The sequence below is a fragment of the Aythya ferina genome, assembly GCF_964211825.1.
Source record: "Aythya ferina genome assembly, chromosome: 1".
Classification (NCBI taxonomy): Eukaryota; Metazoa; Chordata; class Aves; order Anseriformes; family Anatidae; genus Aythya; species Aythya ferina.
In genome coordinates, this window is record NC_140296.1 from 128,696,226 (window position 1) to 128,721,327 (window position 25,102).

General features: G+C 34.8%; 1 protein-coding gene across 1 annotated transcript in view; it reads right to left on the bottom strand.

Moving 5' to 3' along the window:
- ANO2 (anoctamin 2) overlaps positions 1-25,102 on the bottom strand; it is a 200,160-nt gene that overhangs the window by 139,097 nt on the left and 35,961 nt on the right. The window contains exons 5-11 of the mRNA XM_084508867.1: positions 19,142-19,240; positions 14,231-14,379; positions 12,907-12,961; positions 11,960-12,008; positions 9,168-9,223; positions 8,856-8,897; positions 3,622-3,686 (exon numbers count right to left, since the gene is read on the bottom strand). Coding sequence (XP_084364993.1) covers positions 3,622-3,686; positions 8,856-8,897; positions 9,168-9,223; positions 11,960-12,008; positions 12,907-12,961; positions 14,231-14,379; positions 19,142-19,240 — 515 coding nt within the window. The remainder of the gene's footprint in view (positions 1-3,621; positions 3,687-8,855; positions 8,898-9,167; positions 9,224-11,959; positions 12,009-12,906; positions 12,962-14,230; positions 14,380-19,141; positions 19,241-25,102) is intronic.

Genomic DNA, 25,102 nt, shown 5'->3' on the forward strand with positions numbered 1-25,102 from the left:
ACCTGGGATGGGGCAATCATTGCTGAATGCACAGACGAGGGGATGAAAGGATGGAGACCAGCCCTGTGGAAAGAGATCTGGAGATTCCTGACAATCACAAGTTGAATATGAGTCAACAGTGTGTTTTGACAGCTGAAAGAGCCAACTGTACCTTGGGGTACATCAAGCACAATGTTGCTAGCCATTGTCCTGCTCTGCATTGGTCCAGCCTCACCATAAGTACTATGGGCAGTTTGGGGCACCACAATATAAGGATATAAAACTATTAGAGAGTGTCCAAAGGAGACCAACAAAGATGGTAAAGGGTCTTGAGAGCAAGACATATGAAGAGTGAATGAAGTCATTTGGATTGTTCAGCTTAGAGAAGAGGAGACTGAGGGGTGAGCTTATAGACAGCCTACAGCTTCCTCATGAGGGGGAGCAGAAAGGCAAGCACTGATCTCTTCTCTCTGGTGACCAGTGAGAGGACACAAAGGAAAGTTCAGGTTGGATATTAGAAAAGGTTCCTTGCTGAGTGGGTGATCTGGCACCGGAACAGGGAAGTGCTCATGGCACCAAGCATGCTGGAGTTGAAAAAAGCATTTGGATAACACTCTAAGATTTTGGTTAAATGAAGTTGTTTTGCTGTAGAATAGAAATATGCAAAACCCTCTGTGTTCTCAACTGGTGAAGCCCTCCTCATTTGCCATTGCATTTAGAATAGAAATCTTAATTTAGGATACAAAATTACTTTCTCCTTGTACCCCAAAGAGATGCATAAAAACAGAGCAAAATACTTTTACTGATAAAGACACAGGAGGGAATGGAACTCTGAGTAAATGCTAAAATGCCCCATCTTTTCTCTTTCCCTCCCTTCCCTTCCCTTCCCTTCCCTTCCCTTCCCTTCCCTTCCCTTCCCTTCCCTTCCCTTCCCTTCCCTTCCCTTCCCTTCCCTTCCCTTCCCTTCCCTTCCCTTCCCTTCCCTTCCCTTCCCTTCCCTTCCCTTCCCTTCCCTTCCCTTCCCTTCCCTTCCCTTCCCTTCCCTTCCCTTCCCTTCCCTTCCCTTCCCTCTTTCCCTTCTCTTTTTAATTTCATATTTTTTAAGAACATGAAAATACTCTAAGACTGATTATACAATTAACACTCCCTCAGCATATCAAACCTTAACAAGGACCTCAAATAATCCCAGTTTGTGTCTAGACTGAGTATAACACATACAGATTTTCAAGCTTTGGTGTATAGTCACTTAGAAACCTGTAACCATGGACAGTAGAAAGGTAATGGGAATGATTTATAAGAATTCTACAGTGCCATGTTAGCATAAGCATCTTAGGTTAAAGAATGACTTTCCATTTGTATTCTTAACGAATAAAGGTGAACAGGAATAGTTTAAAAGATCTACATTGTTACAAGTTGTCTTAAAATATCAGATTAAAAAATGTAATTAACTTGAGGATGCAAATATTGTTTAAGCTTATACCCCCATCCCTTCCCTCCACTCCCCAGTACAGAGGTGCAAAAACCTAGCTGCCAAAAGAAAAGGGTGGTAATTTTTCAGGTATATACACTCCAAATCCTAACATTAACTATAGATAAAAAAACACATTTATTTTAGTGGTAGCTGTCAAACTTTCAGTCTAGCAAAGGAAGAAATATAAAAGCAAGAAAAATCAACTCTGAGAAAAGAGAATCAATTACACATCTGGACCTTCTTTCTTTCTCACAGAAGTTTAAACCACAGAACATCTATGAAATCGTACCAGTATAGTGAAACATCATAATGGGGACAGCAAGATACAAATGAAGATGGAGTACAAGCAGATGTGTCTTTGTTTTTAATTCAGCTACTCTGACAGGTCTAGTAACATTTAAGAATTCCTTCTGTCAGTCACAGTTTAACTTAACATTTGTAATATTTACTAAGAACATACCAGGTACTTTAATACTATTTTGAGCTTACCTAGTTCATAGAGTAGCCTAGCCTCAAATAACCAGTGGTGAAAAAGTATGTAACTCTCACACAAAAATATTATGGCAAAAAAGGGGAAATTTTGAAGTCTTGCAGAATTTCACAAAGATCACAGAATCACAGAACCATTAAGGTTGGAAAAGACCTCCAAGACCATCTGGTCCATCCAGCCCCCAAACAGCAAAATTACCCACTAAACCATGTCCCTAAGTACCATATCCAATGTTTTCTTAAACACCCCAAGATGGTGACTCCGCCACCTCCCTGGGCAATCCATTCCAATGCCTGACTACTCTTTCTGAGAACAAATGTCTCCTAATTTCTAACCTGAACCTACCCTGGCACAACGTGAGGCCATTCCCTCTAGTCGTATCACTAGTTACCCCCAGCTCCCCACATCTTCCTTTTACGTAGGTATGGAAAGCAATAAGGTCTCCCCTGAGCCTCCTCTTCTCCAGACTAAACAACCCCAGCTGTTCCTCATAGGACTTGTGTTCCAGGTCCTTCACCAGCTTTGTAGCCCTTCTCTGGACACATTCCAAGGTCTCAATGCCCTTCTTGTAGTGAGGGGCCCAAAGCTGAACACAGTACACGAGATGCAGCTTCACCATAGCAGAGTACAAGGGGACGATCACCTCCATGGTCCTGTTGGCTACGCTATTCCTGATACAAACCAAGATGAGATAGTCTCACTTCCATTTGCCAATATGAAACATGTCACAGTTTAATTTTGCTCATGTTAAGAATGTAATAGTTAAGTCTTTGAAAAACTATGTGCTTTTCAGAACTTTAACTCAAAATATAATTAATATATTTTGTAAAAGTTATTGTTTATCCATATTACTAACACCAGCTTTTGCAGCTAATCACTTAGGTCAGATTGTATAATAAAGACTATCTGGAGTTTGATTATTCAAAAAATAAACACTAAGAAATATCATCTTTCTCAGTTATAAAAATTATCAATAAATATTTTTTTCCGTTGTTTATTTGTTAATATCACAGTTTATTTATTCCAAGACAGTTATCTTATGAAAGATTATTTCCAGCCAGCAGTTTTCACAAACATTTCCCAAATATTTGTTTTGTTCATCTGGTATTTTAGCACACAACAAACACTGTTTATTTGATTCTTTCTTTCCTTTTTTTTGTAGAGGTATCGTGGAAGTTCCTTTAAAAAAAAAAAAAATGGAATTGTTTTGTCTGTATTTAAGCCTAACTTCTATGTTTGATGCATGACCTAAATATTAACATTCAAAATATACCAAACCATTGTGAACACACATGGATGTGTTCAGATGAATAAAATTTGTAAAACCAGAATTGAAAAAAAAAATCAAAACTGTCAAATACTTTCATACTGATTCGTGTTGTAAACACTAGCTTCTGATTATACACCAGCCTTTGATCACAATCTCTAATAAAAATTAATTAAGGTAATCTGAAATATTATCCTGAAATGCCTCCAGGATAACATGGTATACAGAAACAAATGCACATTATTGTTTAGTAAAGTAAGCTATCATCAGAACTACAGAAAAACAGTGAGAAATTTTATTTTCAATGATCTGATTGATCCAAGATTTCAATTATTGATGTAACTGCCGGGAACTTTACTAATCTGTATCAGATAAGAATCAGGTCCCTTAGTGTACCATAAATATTGATGTTACCTTATGAGGTCAATAGGCTGAAACTTGTAAAATACTCCATATCTTGCCCATTCTTGATACAGCAACTAAAAAAAAAAAAAAAAAAAAAAAAAAAAAAAAAAAAAAAGAGAGAGAGAAAAAGAAAGAAAATTAACTTGAAGTAAGTGTTCCCATTTGTTTTTACAAACATTGTCTAAGAGGTAAAATATATGTAGAAAAAAAAAAAGTTTTCTGTACTTTGGCATAAAATTCCAAGTTTATTTTCCAGGCAGGTATAGAAGACTCCAACCACACCAGCAATGCAAGAGCATGTATACAAACCTTTTCTCCACTTACCTACCTCCTCCAAACAATATTTATTAAATAGTGATGTTAAGAATAAGGATTTAAATGGAAGAAAAAATCTGTGGTCTCATGGAAATCTTTGGAAAGATGCTAGAAATAATTCTACTTACAGAGTCACAATCTTCTATGATGTAATTTATTTAATGGCTGGAATTATACCATAGGTAAGTACAGAGCAGTGTTTCCAGCTACCAGGCAAAGAAACAGAAAGAACTCAAAACCAGTAACTGATATGTAAAAACATAACTAAATGGTAAAAAAATGTGCCAAGGTCTGCTTCTCTTCACAGGTCCTGAGGCTATTATACCTAGTGGACTCCATATAAAAGTCCCTTCTCTCCTCATGGTGCACATGCACACACCAGTTTAAATGGTTACTATTGGAATTTCAGATTCACCCACCACCTACCAACAGCACAAAAGAAGGAACAAGTCTTACAGAAATTTCTTACTATGACACAGAAAAAAAAAAAATCAAGAAAAAAAAATGCTAGGCAATAGGGATAAAAGGAAACATTTTAGAACCTGTTGTATATTTACCACAATACACACAACTACCATAATCAAGGGACTCATGATAGTCTTCATTCTCTGTTTTGTTGCTGTGATCTGTGTGACACAGGCTTGCTGCGCTTTCAAAAAGAAAAAAAAAAGAAACCTTTGACAGTACTTCAGAAGAGGCTGGAAAGGAAATCAGTAATTATGGTATAAAAGTCATCACATTGTTCTGAAACAAAAGTCAGCTGCTGGATAGAAATTCCCATTTGATGAAAAATATGGCAAAAGAGTTAATGTGATAGCAGTACATTTTATAACTGTGTATGCATTTTTTATTAATACAGAAAAGACTTTCAACAATTAAGCTTTCCAGAATTAGGTGAAGACCAAAGGTGGCTCAGAGGACACATCAGTTAACAAATGACTATTCACCATGTTTTAACTTTAGAGGAAAATAAAAATCACAGCAGTGCCTTGAAAAAAAAAGAGAATATTTTCTGGGGAATCACCTGAACTGTTTGTATTCCTTTCACATTTTTATGCTGTGAAAGATCTAGAGGAAGTCTCAGAAAACATACTCATTTAAAACTATTTCTTGAAGTACAGACTGCATGAAAAAAACAAAAAAACAACAACAACAAAAAAAAACACAATGATGATAAATGAAAGTAAACAAATAGCACCACTATTTATAGATTATGAATCACAATCTATACTTCACAACATGGTGTAGTAATCTATAATACACCGTGACTTCATCGAAAAAGACAGATATCAAGCCTTTTGTTCCTATTTTCTGAAAAGTGGAGAGGGCCTAGAAAGAAAGAGTAACATATGAGAGGTAACATCAGTTCCTTTAAAATAAGGCACTGCATCTTTTGTAGTACAATTGGAGTAGCGATGAAATTGTGTCTTAAGAATGAGTTTCTGTGTAGAATCTCTGCTGGTACCCAAGGGACAACCTCACACTTAGTTGCTCTCTTGTTGTGAGCACTAACTGACTGTCCCTTGCTTGTCTCATGGAAATTGTAGTTAATGTGGAGCAACGTAAATACAGAGTTAATACCTTGGAGACCTCTAGTTTTCTGACAGCTTTGGATACAATCAGGCAATAAGTTTAAAAAACGCTGGGGAGGAAGACAAACCAAGAAATACATGCATGCAAATACACAACCAGGTATGTATAGAGTACATTCTGCAGAGAAGTTAAATTAAATATTTGCACTTTTTTTTTCTTTACAGAAACAGCGGAATGGTTCATAGATACTCAAAAGCACTAATTAGACAATAGTCTAATTTGACAACACACTAATTAAACAAGATATAGATTTTTTCATAATGTGCAATATGTGGAACTTATATGCTTAACAGCACCCTAGATTTCAAACCTTAATTCTACCTGTAAAATAGATGCTTAATAAGCATGTTACTATTTATTTTCATTCATAACAGATTATTGCACAATGGAGTTATGTAAGTATGCAAAAGCTGGTGGTGATTTTGGTTACAAAGTACATATAGTTTTTGCAGTTATCAATAGTAGCATCTGTCAGCTAGCAGCACATCATATTTTTTCTAGTGTTTATAATGCCTCTCCTCCCACAGATGCTATGTGAAAGAACTGAATAAATATCAAGGGAGTAATTAAGATCTGGATCCCACAAACATATACCCACCTAATTATTATCATTTGGAATATGGAAATTGGCTTCCAACCATTTGAGGGAATGGAGCTACGCCAATGTGTACTCATTAATGATCCAGCCCAGATTACTTTCTCTTCTTAGATTAAGGAGTTTACCCTACTCTGCTGAAGTAATTGAGAATTCAGCAATGAGATTCAGGGAGTGTAGACTATTAGCATATAGAATATTGCTGTTACAGAGCACAGTCTTACAAAATGCTTTGCACCTGTGGAAAGAAATAATGAAACTACTTTTGATTTTCTTTGGCTTCAGTAGGAGTTGAAGAGGATATGCCAGGCTGCCAGATTGATATTTTCATATGAATACTTGTGGTTATCTAGTTAAAATCACTCCTTGACATTACTCCACAGAATTACTTACAATTTATTTTCATAAAAAATCACATTTTTTATGTTTGTTTTTTTTTTTTTTTGTAATATAGTTTATTGTATGTTACCAGTTTCACTTAAAGCAGTACTTTCTGTAAATTTATAATAACACTTTTCAATCTGCTTCTAATAATCAAGTGATGTTGTTGTAGTATATGTTAAGAATGTAATTCCTAGATATGTAAGAAATTCCTCGTGTATTTCTTTATGTCATACACATTCCTAGTAATGAAAGGTTACAAATTGCCAGTGGGTTACAAGACCAAGTTAGTGTTTATACTCATGGCAAATTATTACCATGCTGCTGTGCAATAACTTTCTTAAAAATATTTTTTCTACAGCAGAAATCACACTAGAACAGGGAAATTCCTTCACCCTAATCAACAGTCTTAGGAAAACAGGGGATTATATTCTCATAGGATGTGACAAAAGTAATGTTTCACAGGGCATTTTCTCCAAAGAAATCCTAATGAGGGTTTTAGTAGGTATTAACCTTTTGTATTATGAACTGGTAAATAAACCTTAATTACTTCTGCTGCGTTATTGACCTAAGTACCTCAGACAGTCTCAGTTCATCATTCTCTGGGTTGATACTACAGACTAGTGAAATGGAAGACATAGATAAGTTTAAATGGACAAAACGAAAAGGGGCAGGAGAAAAAATGCATAAAAATGCCCCCCTTTCCTTCAAACTTGATCAGGGCTTTTCAGGAAATTAAACACTGAGTCTATTAGATTCAGATAGAAAACAGATGATGTTATGCATAGAAATACTACAGCAGATTCAATGGCTAGGCAGCAGAGACATATGTGAATAATCAATGAAATATTTCTGGAAAGAGTCTTTCATGTTTTTAATACTTAACACTTCATAACTGAGTCTAATAGGCATGATAAAAAGAAGGCAGACGAAATGTAACTGGTATGGTGAATACTTTTTCCAGACACTAGTTCTTTTAAACCCTCTTTCCCCCTTTCCCACATTAACCAATCTTTCTCCATTGACTAATGTTCATTTACTTTCTTCTCTCTAAAACTTTTGCTAACCTTGTAAGTGAATAAACCATGGATCTGACTTTCAGTGTCCATTATTGTATCACCATTATCACTTACCCAGAGGCAATTTCTTCATGAACAAAATGTTCAAAACTATAGACATAAGTATACAAGCTTCTCTACAGTTGTTTTTCATCTTTCTATCTTTTTTTTTATGAAGGTTCAAATAGCAAAATTAAATTGTATATGGTACATTAAGACATCTAGTGGCTGAATGGCACTATTTAACAAAAACTATAAAGAACATTATGTTTTCAAATTTTTACTCACTCAGCATTGGAGAAATCAAATTTACCTGCGTGATCTCCAAACTAATTTTTCACTTCAAATGTTGTTATAATCACCAATTGTTGCAATTACACTCAGAAACTACACTGAGTATTCTGTCAAATGAATGTGATTTTCTTAAGTCTCCTTCACACAACAGATTACACATACTAATATGTAATACCACATACTTAAAAACATTTATGAAATTATTTACAAGTCAGCATGAATATATACAATTTAATTTCTAATATTGTAAATATTTTAGGCATTCAAACATTCTCTTTTACTTCATCCTTCCATCTCCCATTTCCCTACAATTTTCCCTCTTCATTTACTATCCTATTGCTTGTATATCAAGGAAAAAATAAGCAAACATTGAAGAACAGTATGGAATGGATCTTAGTGAATTCCATTAATTAACTGTTTCTGCTTATTAGCAAAAGTAGTAAGCATATGTATTAAATATAGTCTGAATTGATCATGCATCCATTTCTCTTTTGCAGATGGTGGGTGATGTACATGTATTTTCAAAAGTCATTTGATAGCAAGAAACTTTTTCTTTACAAGTTAACTGGAAGCAGATTTTTAGAAACTGCATATAATTTAAGTGAATGCACAATCAAATGAACCAGCTCTGGTTTGGTCTAGTAACTATCCATCAATAGTATCGTCTGGTTACATAAACAAAATAATCATATAAGTTATTTGTCAACTATTGCTTTTGCACACAGATTGAAAAATCTTCTCTGTGTCTGCATAGGAAAACTTGAAGCACTTCAAGATGTAAATATAAAGTTAAATTTACTGAACTACTTCATAAAATAAACTACACAAAAAGTCATACAAACAAATTTAATGTGCAGAAGAAAATAAGCATTATAACATATATTACATGCATTTGTAAAAGCATTTATTTGACCGAATGCTGGCTATTTTTTTAATAGCATTTAGGACGTTAATTCACGTTTAGCATATTAAATCTAATATGAAATTAATTTTGCAATGTACTTTACCTTTCTTTCATTCATGTCATCATTTTGGCCTTCATATTCACCCTAGAAAAAGAAAATCATTCAATAACATGTAAAAACATAAAATTGAATAATAGATTGTTCAGCTGTTCCTACATAGTTGATTTTACTTTTGTCACAACATGAAATGTATTTGTGTAAAAGTTTTGATGCTGTAATTACATACTTAAAATGTTAGTATACATTTTCATTGTCATAGGCAATAAACTTTAAGGTTTATGTACTGATAGTGATACCATGTGATACCATGAGTGATACCGTAAGAAAACTAGATTTTTAATTGGATATACATACATCATGAAGTGGGTATGCTGCATCATAAACATTGTTTGCTATTAATGTGTTAATACCTAAAAAAGAAAAAAAAAAAATCAACAGCTAGACACAGTTAAGCAAAAAAAGGATATTACAGATGTAATTTGATGACATTGCATAAGTGAATGAGCTGAAGACATTCAATATAATGTCAAGATGAGTATCTACCAACACAGAAATACTTGGTTATGGAAAATATTTTATCACAGAAAAGCTCATTTCAGTATAGTGCTTTTTCTTGAGTGAACTAGTGTGGTAGAGACAGTTTTGACTACTTTCTAATCCTGATTGCAAGGAGGCATGTGACAAAAAAGGAAAATATCTGGGAAGTCCTTCCTGAAGCTCGATAACTATGAGAACCACGAATTCCCACTGACACACACAAACAATAAAATAATTTAAAACAAACAAACAAAAAAAGCCCAAAAACTTTCACATAACTTTGTGAGCAGGAAACCCCTACTACTCTCCATCAATTAACGTTGTACCATGTCTAGTTTTCACTGAATCAAGCACTGTTTTTTCTATCCTTCCTCATATAAATACACAAGGTCCATCCATCTTTCTGAGATGACAACCTGTCCTTTTTTTTTATTCAGTTTGTGCTCAACAAATCCATAGTTATGTTGGAAAGATGCTTTCACCAGGAGAAAAAGTGGTGAGTCCTAAAGACTACAAACATGAGGTCTGGTGAAAGATACAGGAACATATAGGGACACAGCACTTCACACTGAACCCATACTACCACTGAATCCCCAGCTAAAGATTACAGCACCTACATGCTCTTGAGCCTTATGACTAACAGACATTCTGTTTTCAGTACCTGCACGTGATTACAATTCCTCCTTAAGATGAATGTTAAAGTTAAGATCAGCAGTTTATTACAGATTTCCATGCTTTCAATGTCCAGTAAAAAGTACTCATGGAAAAAAAAATCCATAGTTAAAGTATACAACTATTATTCTGAAATGTTTTTGGAAAAATCTCTGGCGAAGAAGCTAGATAGGCATCTCCAATAAATTTCTCCCTTGGTATAGGGAAAAATAACCCTGTCACTACATGCATTAATGTAATTGGGAAATCTTTGTGTTCATTGATCCAAACATGAAGTCAAGCCCTCTACTGAAAGAATTCTGGTTTTAAAAGTTTTCAGAAATTCAGAGTTATACTAGAAACAAATATACCCTCTTTGTAAAACATTATAGAAGTGGGATCAGACACAATAAAATTGTATAAATAATAAAGCTGTAAAAATCAATAAGCAATTGTCTTTGAAGTGTTGTTACTTTCCTCCTATTGTATTATGATTTTTGAAGACTAAAGACTGCTTAAATAGTTCCAACATCACTGTCCTACTTCCTGTGCAAAATAAATAATGAAAACCTAGAAAAAAATGAATAAAACACAAATGCTTAAAGAGATTCTTAAACTAGTCATGATGAGTGCTCTTAAGACAAGTGAAAAAGGAGAACTTTAGAGACATAAGAAGCATAGAACTTTTGGGAGACGATGTCAGAGGACCAAAACAATTACTGAATTTAGTCAAACACAATGCTTACTAATGTTCAGGCTATTGACCAGAAAGACAGGGAAGACTAAAGGATTAAAATATTTGCTTCATGTCAAATCGAATCTTGAATTAACCTGAGCTTGAAGTGGATCAAACTGCTTTTTCACCTTAGCGTAAAAGAGAGGAAGAGAATGCTTGATGTTGTCTTACCATCTTCCATCTTTTCCTTTTTATTTACTTTTTTTTTTTAAGGAAACACTAATAATTCCAAATTTAAATGTTTGTTCTGGGCAAAACCAAGTGGTTTTAGCTGATACTAAGTTGATATGAGAGCAGCTTTGTTTTTTCTTTCATATGATTAAAAACTACATATATCTATTTCATGGAATCCTACATTAATCTATTTTCCACTCTAGCTGCTGTACCAATGAAATCTGTTACTGCAGCTTTACTGCAGTGAACTACACCAAAACTCTGCAGGAAACTGGATGCTAATTCTTTGCAAGTATATTATCCTAGGACATTGCGTAAGTGGTCAAGCTTACAGAAGGACTTTCAGAAAACATGCCAGATGAAGAGTAATGTTACCTCTTCAACTCAAGGGAGATACGTGCTTCAATATCACAATGGAAGAAAGGAAAGAGTAATGAAAAGAGAGTAAGTACACCTGTATATATTCTGAACCTCGAGAAAAAAAGAAAAGAAAAAAAAAAAAAAAAAACACCAAATATTTCAGGGCTACCCAAAAAATGTCACCCAGTATCTTAAAAACAGTCATAGTTAATTCACTTATTTCACTATTCAGTTCATTGGCATTGTTTTTAAAGAAGTAGTGACAAGAATAATGTGGAAAGATGTATTATTCTATTGAAATATCAAGAAAAATCTGTTCCTGGAAGAAATAATGCAATATATTGGAAATGACATCTGCATATTCAAAAGCAGATCATACTATAATCATATCCCATTTTATAATAACTTGTGAAATGCAAGTTATGTGCCAGACCCTGCATCTGTAAAAATGAAAAGTAAACTCCCATTAGCATGTCCCATCTAAGCTGTGGACCAGAAAGTCTGATTCTATTCCTCAGAAAACACATTTCCTTCATATTTCATCATAAAACACATTTCCTTCAGTGTCTATTTTTTTGTGGAAATGTTCCAGCATACTCTTGTGTTCTGCTAGATAAACAAATACTCAATATGCAATTCCTAAGCAATTCCTTTTAAAACAATATATATAGTTATCTTCCATCCTTACCCATGCTGTTTCTGGCCTTTGTAGATGTGCGCTTCAAAATTTCGTGTACCTGTGGAAAAGGAGAACGGTCATATAACACACAAATTGTCTTTTAATATTCTTTTCCTTGTAGAACTAGCAATGAAATTTAACTTAGCAATTACAGACTTCTGTAGAGATTACTAGTTAAAACCTAATGATTTTATGGCAGTTCATCCTAGTTGGTTTTCTGTCAATAATGTGTAGGTTAAGTCCTGCTACGTCACATCCTTATAAAACTAAGTGAAGTGTAAGAACTTCACGTAGAATGAGTATTTTACACCATAGAAAACCACAAGAGAATCCAACTCTGTAAAAACAAAACAAAACAACAAAAAAATTATCTTCAACATTTGGAAGTATAACTGCAAGATGCCCATACTAGTAATCAGAATATATTCTGTATCTATGAAACCCGAGTATGGATACAGCATGCTGGAGAGCATAACATCCATAAAGAGAAATCCTGCCTCACTAACCTACTGGAGACCTAGCATTATGCCATGAACATGACAAAAGAATTCACATCAAAGATTGCTGGAGATAGTAAACTGCTATATGATTGTTGAGGAGGCACTTTCATGGAAAAAAAAAAAAAAAAAAAAAAAAAAAAAAAAAAAAACAATCTGCTTAAAGGAAAGGAAGTAGGTAACTTTTAACAATGGTAACTTTTAACTTTTAATGGTAACTTTTAACAATGAGGAGGAGTCAGTAGCATTTCCTGTCATACCATCTCATACTCCCACTGGGCTATATGTATTTCTGGGCAGCTCCAGTAGAATATTTCTTATATACTTATGACTGCTTACTGTTTTGTGGGAAAAGCAAAATTAATAAAGTGATGAAATTAGCAAAGTAATTTCAAAACTCACTATTAAAGTAAACCTCATTCATTATGGGAACTCAATATGTTACTTTCATTTACTTACTATTCGGCTGCGGGTAGCATTGTCAAAAAACGTGTCTTTGTCTCTAATGTTATACCTAAAATTGTTGAGAGACAAAACGATCAGGTACTTTTTCAGAAGATGAAGTATTGAGTAAGACAATATACACAATTTTGATTTAGCATTAACTTACAAACCACAGTAAGGAAGACAAACATGTTTAAAGAAAATGTAAATGAAATATTACAGCGTGATATACTGTACCTTTCAATATCTAAACGATATCCTGAAGACATTCATTCAGAATTCTACTGGGATTGCAATGATGGTTGGCACCATTGAAGAAATATTAACTACTGTACTGTAAAATTACCTTTCTAGTAAGGACAATTTGTCTATTGTTTACAAAGGCAGACATTTTAATCTTTTTTTTAAAAAATACCCTTCATGACATTTTGTGGTTATGTTACAAGGTTTTAAATTGCCTAATGCAGATGTCTATTACTCTTTTCCATGTGACTAACCCATCCACATTTCGCTTGATTTAAAATAAAAATTCCACTGCAATTATGTATTCTCTCAAACCTTAAAATCATCATATGTGAAATTAGCCTTCTCATTTTATCCTCTCAATCAAATTTACTTTTATACTATATTAATTAAAATTTTCAGAGAGGACAAAAATGTTACGGTGGTTCATTATATTTATTACTGAATTTTATTTATCAGACATAAATACAAGGAGCCACTATGAGGAAAAAATGAATGTTTAATACCAAACTGGGCCCATAAGTATTACTCCAAGTGAAAGGGCAAATGTCAAGAGTTCCTTATCTGCATATTACTAGCCAAGTTTTAATGACTGTAATAAATGCGTCAAGAGGAAAAGTATTATTGAATTTCTACTTGCTCTTTCTTTTTACAAAACAAGTATCACTATCAAATTAATCAGGAATTTGTTGCTAAATTTTTTACAGTTCAAGCTAAGAACATAAATATTTTATTTCACCACTTCAAGTGCCTTGCTTAGAAGAAGGAAGTAAAACTGACAAAATTCTGAGTAACTTAGATTTCTGTTAATCCTCTGAAACTGAATTCCATGTCAGCATGTTTATTTATTTCAGATATATTTACTCAGGCTTTAATAAATTTGGTTTAATGCAGACATATACTTTTATCACTTGGAAATATTATCCAGGAATAATCTAACAACTTGGAAATTTCTTCACAATTCCCAGAAGTGCTGCAACCTCAATGAATTTCTGAATTGTAATTAAAAAAAAAAAAAAAAAAAGTAGAAAAATGACAACAGTAAAATGATGAGTTACAGCTTTCTTCATTGCCCTTCACAATTTGAAGTACTCACAAATATATTTTCTCTCTGGAAAATGGGTAAGACAGGCTTTTCATCTTGGTATTTTCTTGTGGCACCTGGGGCTGCAGAGGTTCAGTCAATTTGCACCATATTTTATTTAACTTTTTGAGAATTCCTCCTTCTTCTTTGATTTCATACATCTGAGTAAATAAAATGTTGTACGTTAATGTGACTTGCAATAATACATTAAACTGAAAAAAAAAAAAAAGATACATCTTGTTATACACGTTTAAATAAATAATTAGAATAAGCACCTTCTCTCAACATATATTCCCATATAATAGCAAGCACATGAATTTGATGAGGGTTTTGGTTCCAAAGAATCAAGGTATTTCCAGGAAAAATAAAAAAATAATAATAATAAAAGCCGTCTCAGTGTAGAATTTTTAGTACAAGAAAAGGACTTATTAACTCATTTCAACTAGGAGCTGCAAGGAAATTACAGAAAAGCAGAGTAATTATTTTGACTTTGTAACTGTAACTGGAAATACAGGGAACAGACAGAGCAGGAAGGGACTTTACTTGCTATACTGCTCAGAGAACTTTTTTTTTCTGGTTAATAATAGATAGCTTGGTCTGACAGAACACACATACACTTGCCATTAAAAGTGAGGATACCAGGCTTGTGGCTCTGTGGTACTTTCAAGTGCAAGAATATAGGTTTTGTTTGTTCAGACTGATGTGTTGTACAAAGAAGCTTCCCAGAGATATGTAGGTATTTTTTTAATTAAATACAGACAACTTTACCAAACCTGTATTTATTTGCAATCTAATTAATAAAATGCACTAAATGAACTTTATGTAACACTTGAAGGAGTCTGTGCCAAAATATTTTTATTATTATTTCAAATAATTGAAATGAAGTTCCTTAAAACTTCATAATTTAAAAATCAGGATCATTGGATATTTTCAACACATTCTGATCTTTTTCCAAGGATTACAGTCATGCTGTTTGGAAGCCTGGACACTCTTAAACCCAATGGTATGATATGGGATTTATTTTCATAATTGAAGGTGTTACAAGGAACGTATCTAGTATATATGAGCATGGAACATTTTGATTCATCAAAATTAACTATTTTTTCTTATTCTGAAGTATGCATAAATTTGCTCAAAAAGCACCTTTTCTCAGACTGCATTTTGTCATGAAACATGTTTTAAAAAATGAACATTAGAAAAGACTTTAGTGCAATCAATTCATTACATTTAGAGATGGATACTTTCCACTGAAAATACTTTGTTTATAGTTTCATTGGATATTTGAACAAATAAAAATAACATCACAGAAAATACCAATAGTGCTTTTGCTTTTTAGTAAAAATAGGATTTTCTTTCTGGTGGTTGCTGGCTGAATTTTTCCATTTTTATTTCCAAATTTCCAAAATATAATGTTTCATTTGTTTGAAGTGGATTTTTTCCCCTACAGGACATTCTTCTCCCAACTGTCTTTGATTGCAAAAATATCAAGACAAGAACATAATTTTCATGTCATGCTTTCTGTATTTAACTGGTAGTATTCCATTTCTGCAGTTGAGTTTATAGAAATACTATATAGTCAACAAGAACTGCCAGCTGTCTTCTCCTTAAAGATGCCATATCATCTTTAAGTTTTAGGAGATAATTTATTATCTGTCGTGGTTTAACCCGACCGGCAGCTAAACACCACGCAGCCGTTCGCTCACCCTCCCCCCTCCCTCTCTGGGACGGGGGAGAGAAATGGAAAGTGAAGCCCGTGAGTTGAGATAAAGACAGTTTAATAAGACAGGAAAAAAAAATAACAAAATAATAATAACAATAATAATAATGATGATACAATGGTGATAATACGAAAGTAATAATAGTATGTACAAACAAGTGATGCACAATGCAATTGCTCACCACCCGCTGACCGATGCCCAGCCTAACCCCGAGCAGTCCGGCCCCCTCCCCCCGGCTAGCCACCCCTATATATTGTTTAGCATGACGTCAGATGGTATGGAATACCCCTTTGGCTAGTTTGGGTCACCTGTCCTGGGTCTGTCCCCTCCCAGCTCTTACTGCACCCCCCAGCCTGCCCGTTGGCAGGACAGAGCAAAGGCTGAGATGTCCTTGGCTTAGTATAAGCACTGCTCTGCAACAATTAAAGCATCGGGGTGTTATCAGCACTCTTCTCATTCTAAGCCAAAACACAGCATTCCACCAGCTACTAGGAAGAAAATTAATTCTGTGCTAACTGAAACCAGGACATTATCCTAGGATGAATTTTCAGGTAATTTGAGATTTGGCTTCCTTGTTGGTCAGCATACTTCATTTCATCTTTATCTATACACCAATAATAAGTTACAGGTACAAACCTGAATAGTGTTTTCATAACTAACTGCCTGATTGATGACTGCATGTCCATTTGCCCTTTGAATATTTGTTCTACTCATCACTTGAAATGTGTAGCTTTAAAGAAAATGATGCAATTTAAAAGGTATGAAATATACAGGTTAAAAAAAAAAAAAAAAAAAAAAAAAAAAAACGAATATGTCAATTTTTAAATGTTAAATAATTTTATATCTATAGGAATAACACACTACCTCCAGCCATAAATGAATAAGAGACATCTACAATTCAGCCTATTTCCACTGCTTTTTCAACACAAGGAGATCCACTTTAAACAACATGCAGTTACATACTATGTGCAAATAAAATATTGAAAATCATAGTGAGTCTGTTCTTTTTATCCCATTTGAGAGAACAGCAAGATAATAAAGATGTACTCTTGGGAAAATTCTAAGGAAAATAACATTAAATAAGAACGTTTTCTCAAGAAGATCAATGTGTCTTTTATGCCTTTATGGCCGCCACAGGTGAGCAGGGACATACCCAGCATTGTCTTCAGAGCAATATTAGGGACCCTTTGCGTGTCTCCAATACAACCTTGCTTTTGGTCCCTTCCCCATAAAGGAATGGGACATGGAAAAAAGGAAAAAGAAACATAATTAAATGGCATAAACAAAATTCAGTCTGCTATCCCAGATTTTTTAATGCCAATGAAAGCTATGAATGTGTATAACCACTAAAAATATGTATCAAAGAGCAGAACATTCTGCAGATTTCAATACACACAGGACATGAAAATTACAACTGATTTGACTATAATGTGGGTAGAATAACAGTGATCCATATGAATTAGAAGATGTGTGAGTATGTGTACAAACAGATGCAGCAGAACAGTTAGTTCCTCAAAAGAGCCCTTTGATTTGCTACAATTTGGAACATTTGTGAACCCCAAACTTAGTGGATTTTCAGGCTCTGCTTAAGAATTTGTTGCCTAATTCTTACTTTTTCAACACATGGTACAGATGTTCTGTTCATTATTTTTCCCTTTATTTTGTGAGCATCTTACTGTTTTGTTTTCTTGTTTTTAATTTCATTTGTGGTGTTTGTTTACAGTGCTCTTGCCACAGATGATGGAGTACCAGCAAACAAAATACCAACAGTTTTAGCTCCTCCTAGCCTTCGACTTACCATTCTATGATGAAACATGCACTTTCTATGGCACTACAAATAACATGACAGTTTAGGCAGTTAATTTATTTTCTGTGACCTTTGTTTGAGACAATTCTTGTTTTGTCTATTTACGCCAGGGTGGTTCTATGTATTTAGGGCCCTATGATTTACTGTATTTTTCTCCCATTCAGAAAAGAGAAAAGTACGTTGAGCTGTTTGTCTGTGACTAGAATGGACATTGGAGACTATTAACCCCTGGACAGATCTTAACTTAGGACAATATGATGTCAGCATACCTCAGTGAACTAGTTCTCTCCAGAATATTTGCAAAAGACTAGGAGAGTAAAGTTCAAATACAGGAGAAAAAAGGAGAAATGAGCAGGCTCTAGATATGCACAAATGGACGAAAGCTGGGAGGGGATCAAAGACAGGAATCTAATATATATGTGCATTTTTAGAAAGGCCCTATGCATCCATCACTATGCCATAAAGAATAGAGGTACAGTAGCCATCCAAACCCCACCCATTTTCAGAGTCTGATTACAAGTAAAAAGATTTTTCGGTGGGTCAGGGGGTGAATACAATACAGTAAAAGTATATGACTGGCTTAGCCAAATCTCAGACAGTGAAAGATGCTAACACCATGAGATGTGAACAACCTTTGCTGGGTGAAAACTGCTAGGTTAAATATATGTATATGTATATGTATATGTATATGTATATGTATATGTATATGTATATGTATATACAAACCACTGTGGAGGAAAACCAACCAACCAACCAAACAAAAAAACTGTCATTAATTCTGATGACATGTAGTGAAGTAAGTGTTCAGTAGTGCAGTTGATGAGTATCACTAACTGTGAGACCAACGCAGTTCCACTGACTTGTTATTTTTAGCCAACACATTAAATCATGGTGGGATCACAAATTTTGGGATATGCTCCACAGGATTTACAGTGTTTGCAAGCAACTCTTTTGAAAGCTATATGAATTCTCAACTACTACAACTGTAAAGAAAATAGTAAACCAACATTGTAACAACAATGGAGCATGTCTAAATTCAGTAAGTCACTGATACCACCAAAACAGGCTGTCTCTCAGCATCCCCAGACTTCAGATAAATCTTAAGGCAATGAACAGCTATCATATTATCTCCCATACTGCACCTCACCTTTGAGGAAAGTTCCTTGACAAAAATCCAAATAGCTACTGCCTTCTCAGCTTCAAACAACTCCTCCTTAAAACTCACCTCTCTCATCACTCTATAGAACACAGTCTTCCAGCTAGCTGCCTTTGGGGCCTTTGAGATCCCTTCTGAAAATCCCATCTTAAATCCACCTCTGAATACTAAATTATCTAAAATAATTAGTAGGGTAAAAGAATAGACATAAAACTAGTTGACAGAAGATGGAATATACTTACCTTTTTAGTAGGCATTTTTATTTTATGGAGCTCTGCTTCTCGGCTAAGTACTTGCCAAGGTGCATGGATACGGACAAAGCTCAATCCTTGGCTCTTATTCTGAAACATGAAGTAGTGAAAATTATGTATTTCAATATTATTGAACAGAATACAGTGATCAAGTTTCAAAATGTCAGGTTCAACTAAATCATATAGCAGTAGGCAATCACATAACCAACTTTAGTTACATCTGGGATTAAAAATGACTTTTTCTTTAAAAGCTTAATCTTCTAATGCTCTAAAAGTAATAAATCTGCCTGCCTGCTTTGTAGCTGTGTGTCTACCATAAAGATGCAAGATTACAGTTCCATATTTTGCAGTCATGTAAACCAGAAAACCCTGAGATATAACTTCCACATTCAGTATTTAGGAAGTTTATTGACTTCATTTTAGTGCCCATCTGAAACAGCAAAGACAAAATATTTCCTCTGCTATGGGCAATGCTTTAGGCAAACTGTTCTAGTTCAACTATTTCCTGGACACTTCATCAAATCAGTATTTTCTTAAAGGTGATCATATTTACCACCGTAAATATCTACAGTTGGAGTAGCATACATAAAAAAATAAATATTGAATTTTATCTTCTAAATAGAGAGGTGAGCCTAGCAAAGGTATGTGTACATAACTGGTTATGCTGTGCAGAAGCAGAAGACTACATAAAATGACCTTTGCTCAGCCAGTTTGCTGTGATCTAGGCTGTCCAGAGAATGCTGTGCTGCTAGCACATCTGAGCTAAACAAAGGGATTCTAAGATCAGAAACAGCACCCCTGGCAAAACCATAAAAATGAAATATAGATATGTTAATACAGACTTCTCAATGCACCTAAGTTTTCTTTTTTCTTTTTTTTTTTTCTTTTTTTTTTTTTAATCAGTAAATTATTCAGATGAATACTCATTATCGAAATAATTATAGAATCATAGAATGGCTTGGGTTGGAAGGGACATTAAAGATCATCCAGTTCCATCCCCCTGCCATAGGCAAGGATGCCACCCATTAAATCAGGTTGCTCAGGGCCTCATCTAACACGATCTTGAACACCTCCAAGGAAGGGGTATCCACAACCTCTCTGGGCAACCAGTTCCAGTCCCTCACCACCCACTGAGTGAAGAATTTCCTCCTAATCTTTAATATAAATCTCTCCTCTTTTAGTTTAAAACCATTCTTACTTGTCCTGTCATTATCTGATTGAGCAAAGTCTTTCTCTCCAGGGGGAAAGAGGATAAAAGGGATATATTTTAGGAATGACATGGAAGTGGACAGGAGGAGACTCGAAAGGTGTGATGTAGAGCCAGGAAAGGAATGCTAAGATTAACGGTCTTTGTGTAGCTGTGTGCATATGTGGTGGCTTTACTCAGGTGGGCAGCCAAATTCCACCACAGCTACTCTCACTCCCCCTCCTCAATGGGGAAAGGGGAGAAAACATGACACAAAGGGCTCAAGGGTTGAGATAAGATGGGGAAATAGCTCAACAATTATCGTGACGGGCAAAACAGACTCTGAGTAAGGAGATAGTAAGGTTTATTACCTATTACTAACAATCTAGAGAAGTGACAATCAGAGGAAAGAAACCAAAAACACCTTCCCTCCATCCACCCTCTTCCACCTCCTCCCCCTGAGCGGCACAGTGGAACATGGGGATGGGGGCTGCAGCCAGTCCCTGATGCTTCATCTCTGCCACTTCTTCTCTGTCTCTGCCCCTGTTCCATGTGGGGTCTCTCCCACAGGATGCCGTCCTTCCTGAACTGATCCTGCATTGGCTTCCCACAGGCAGCAGTTCTTCAAGAACTGCTCCCACATGGGTCCATACCACAGGGGCCATCCATCAGGAGCACACTGCTCCAACCTGGGATGCCCCCCCCGCCAGGCAGCAGCTCCTGACAGGTCACCTGCTCCTGCATAGTTACTCTCCACAGGCTACAGATCCAGCCCAGAATCTGATCTGTGGGGGTCCTCCACAGGCTGCAGCCTCCATGCTCAGGTCCACCTGCTCCACCGTGGTCTTAAATATGCTCTCACAGAGGCGCAAACAATATCACTTATTGGACCAGCTCTGGTTAATAGCAGGGCCCTTATCTAAGATGGGGTAGTTTCTGGATTCTTCTCACAGAAGCCACCACTATGTGTCTCCCCCAAAACGCTGCCACGTAAACTGTATTTGGTGCTTGGGCATACTGCCACTTTACATTTTCCCACCTGTATGTAGGTAAGAATCAGGACAGACTCCTCCCTTCAGAGGAGCATGAACCTCTATTTGCATTCCCCCCATGTATCTTGAAATCTAGCAGTGAGACAAGAAAAAAATGAGTAAGGATGTACAACTTGATAGAGAACCTAACAATACACCACTGATACACTTGATAGAGAACCTAACGTATACACCATTCATTTGCTGAACGTTTCATGATGTTTCCTGATTAAAAAAAAAGTTAGAAATCCTACTATTCTTTATATTATATTATATTATATTATATTATATTATATTATATTATATTATATTATACTATACTATATTATATTATCTCATATATCTCATCAATGCACTGGGGACATCAGCTTTAAGAGAAGGAATGAAAAAATTACTAGGCATGAGCAGATGTTCTCGTAGTCATTTATTGAAAATGTATTAATAACAGATGAGAGTTTAAATTTCAGTTGGTGAAGATCAGGAGGCTTCTCCTCAGCTTTTGGCTGAAATCAAGCATATGTCCTTTGTCTGAGAGACTACATTCCATATTGGTGAGAAGAGGGACAGTATGATCTAATTGGTACTTTCCACCTCATTCTCATATGACTACACAAATTGCACAGAAATTAGTCAGACAAATTGAGAGTAAATACTATATAAAGAATATGACTTTTATAGGTTTGAACAAAAATATGTTCAAAGTTGTGCTGTTCATGAAGTGGTATCAGATGCTGAAGAATCAGAGACTTAAAATTTTTAAAAGCCTTAAACGTCATCCAAAATAGGACACTAAGATCTTTTTAATAAAGACTAATGTAAAGTCAATAAATTAGGGAAAACAGGACCATGTGATTCCTGTTGGATAGTAAACAAAAAGTGCAGAAAATAGAACGCTCAATATTTAGTTTGGGATTACTAGAACCATGTTTCTCTCACGTTCCTGTATTTTCCCAACATTAAAAATTATCAAAGAAATTTAACATGAATTTAAAAGCATTGATCCTTTGTTGTATATCTCAGCAGATAAGTCATCCAGCTATCTATCTATAAAAGTACCAAAGAACAATATCAGCTAATCCTCTAGGCTCCTCTCCCTACTTGTCAAGCCTTCACCCAAAGTAGTTCCAGTTGTCTCTTTGCATGCTCTTTTTGTCAATATCATTATGACAACTGGAGACAATCTATTAACTAACTATTCCCAGAAGACTTATTCTATTGCAAACTTTACCAAGAGTTACAACCTGTTTTTCTTATTGCCAAAGTGTATTTATAACTGTCTACTGCAAACATCCACTAAACAGTGTAATTTGGTTACATCACCTGAGAGGATCAAGGTACATGTGTTTGTGAATACAATTCATTATTTGCTATAATGGAATTGAGTCATTCTTCTATTCTGAAAACAACTAATCAGCTTTGCTTATTGATTGTACTCTAGATGTAGCACTAAAGCTACATATTGTGTTAGCTAATGTTATTTTTTGACTGATTTTTTTTTTTTTTTTTTGCTACATAATCATTTCCTTTTTCACTTACAGCTGATGTCCCACGGGACTTTATTCTGGGACCTGCATACTCCATTTTTCATCAAATCTATATACCATATTACAGAGCTCTTCAATGAAGTTTCAAGAATGGAAATTTTTCAATAAGTTTGTTCTTAATTATTCAAGATATATACATATGTTGGCTTCTTTTCTATTTTGAAAAGTTGTATTGGACTTTACAATTTCAGTAGGAAAACTCAGTATTAAGATCAAATGGTTGAAAATCTGGAAGATCTGGTTTGTTTTTCAATGAGTACATAAAGAAAAATATGTCAGGTGTTTCTTTCAGTATATCATCTATTCCTAACTATTAAAAGCAAAACTTCAACACTAGTCAGTATTGCATTTTTTTTTCTATCCTATACTGGAAAAGCATAGGCTAAATAAAATGCAAATTTCTCCAAGGAGGCTTTTTATATCTTTCATGCCGTAACAGTAAAATACCTCAGAACCTGCATCAACTACAAGTCTAAGATTTATTGCAAACTTACACCAAGGCTATAGCTGGAAAAAATGTATTTTACCTATGAAAACTCTCAGACAGATGTATTCTTACCAATTAGAATCATAATTTGACTCATGAAAAATGAAGAAATGATTATTCTGTTTAATTAAAATCTACATGTTATGAAGTGTCTGGCTAGAGAAGCATAAAAGCTAGACTAAGTAAAAAAGCTCTCTCTGTCCCAAAATTTAGATTTGTAATTGAACTTAGGTTTCTACCAAAGTCAGACATCAAGCAAAAAGTTTGACATTCTTAAATTAGTGACATATCCATATTCTGCACCCATTTTGACAGTTACAGTTGTCCAGACATAATGTTGAATACTTTTGAACCACTATAATACAATTACCATACTTTCATTAATATTTGTCTAGATCACAGTTTCTCGATTCCAGACCTTGCAGGGACAAACAGACCATATATCGAGGAGATGAACTATGAAGTATGCTCTATAGAAACTAACATTTGTGAAGAAGTCCTGTTGCTCTATAAAAGCATGGTATGTAAAAGATGGAGTATTGTGTGTCCAGTTCAAAGAATTCTCATAGTGTCATTATTCTGTCAGGTTACTTTTGACTACCACCTCACCTCATTCAGAAAATCCATTTGCCATGTGTCAGACATATCACCTGGGGGTGAAGCATTCTCCACAGTTTTTTTAGACTTCCAATATGAGCTAAAGCACTGTACTCTAAAGGCATTGTATGTCAGCCACAATTCAGACAACAAAAAGTGCAAAAGTAATAATTACACTCTCATAAAGTTACAGGCTTTTTTGCAATGTTAACATTGCTAGTAGCAACTTTTTTTACATTAAAATTAATTGTTGAATGCTACATTTTACTTAGTGCTTCATATGATTTCCTCATCATGAAATCACTCGTCATTTATCCTATTTTAAAGGAATATAGCTATACACAACAAACATATTAAAGGAAAAAAAGTTATTTTAAAGTACTTGACCAAAGAAATAGATTTCTGTTGTGTATCTTATTAAGAAGAAAAGAGAAATACTGGTGGGTAGAAAGAAGCTGAACAGAAGTGATAAACTACTATCTAAAGGAATCCAAGGGAACTGCTAATCTTTCTTATGATTAAATATATATATATATATGAAGTTAAAATGTATAGATTATAAAACCTGAAGAATGTAAACTTCCTTGTTAAAAAGACAAACCACCTGAGCCTTAAACATTTTATCCTTCTGTGATTCTTAAGTAGACAGAAAAATACCAGACACATACAGACAGCAAGTTTCTAATGGCTTCATTTAATATAATCAGACATATTTTGCTGACATTGGTAATACCAGCCACACTACAAAAGCAACAGTGAAACAGTTTATAGATGGGGAAAAACTCGGGTCCCAGTAGCTCAGTAAGAGTAATCATCTTCCCATTTATTCCATCACCTAGGTCAGTCATGTCTGCAAATGTAATTGTTCAAAATCAGTATCTAGTCTCATGATAACACTGGAAACTGAGGCATATAGCACTGATGTGTAACAATGCAAATAAAGCTCAGTTTCGTGTCACTATCACAGATCACATACATTTTAAAAAATCTGAGCGAAATACTAAACTGCTGATCCCCTGCATGGGTAGCACATGGTAGAATGACACTGCATTGCCAGATTCATGCAGTGACTGTGAAAACATCTATGTTTTATGCCAAGTGTATTGA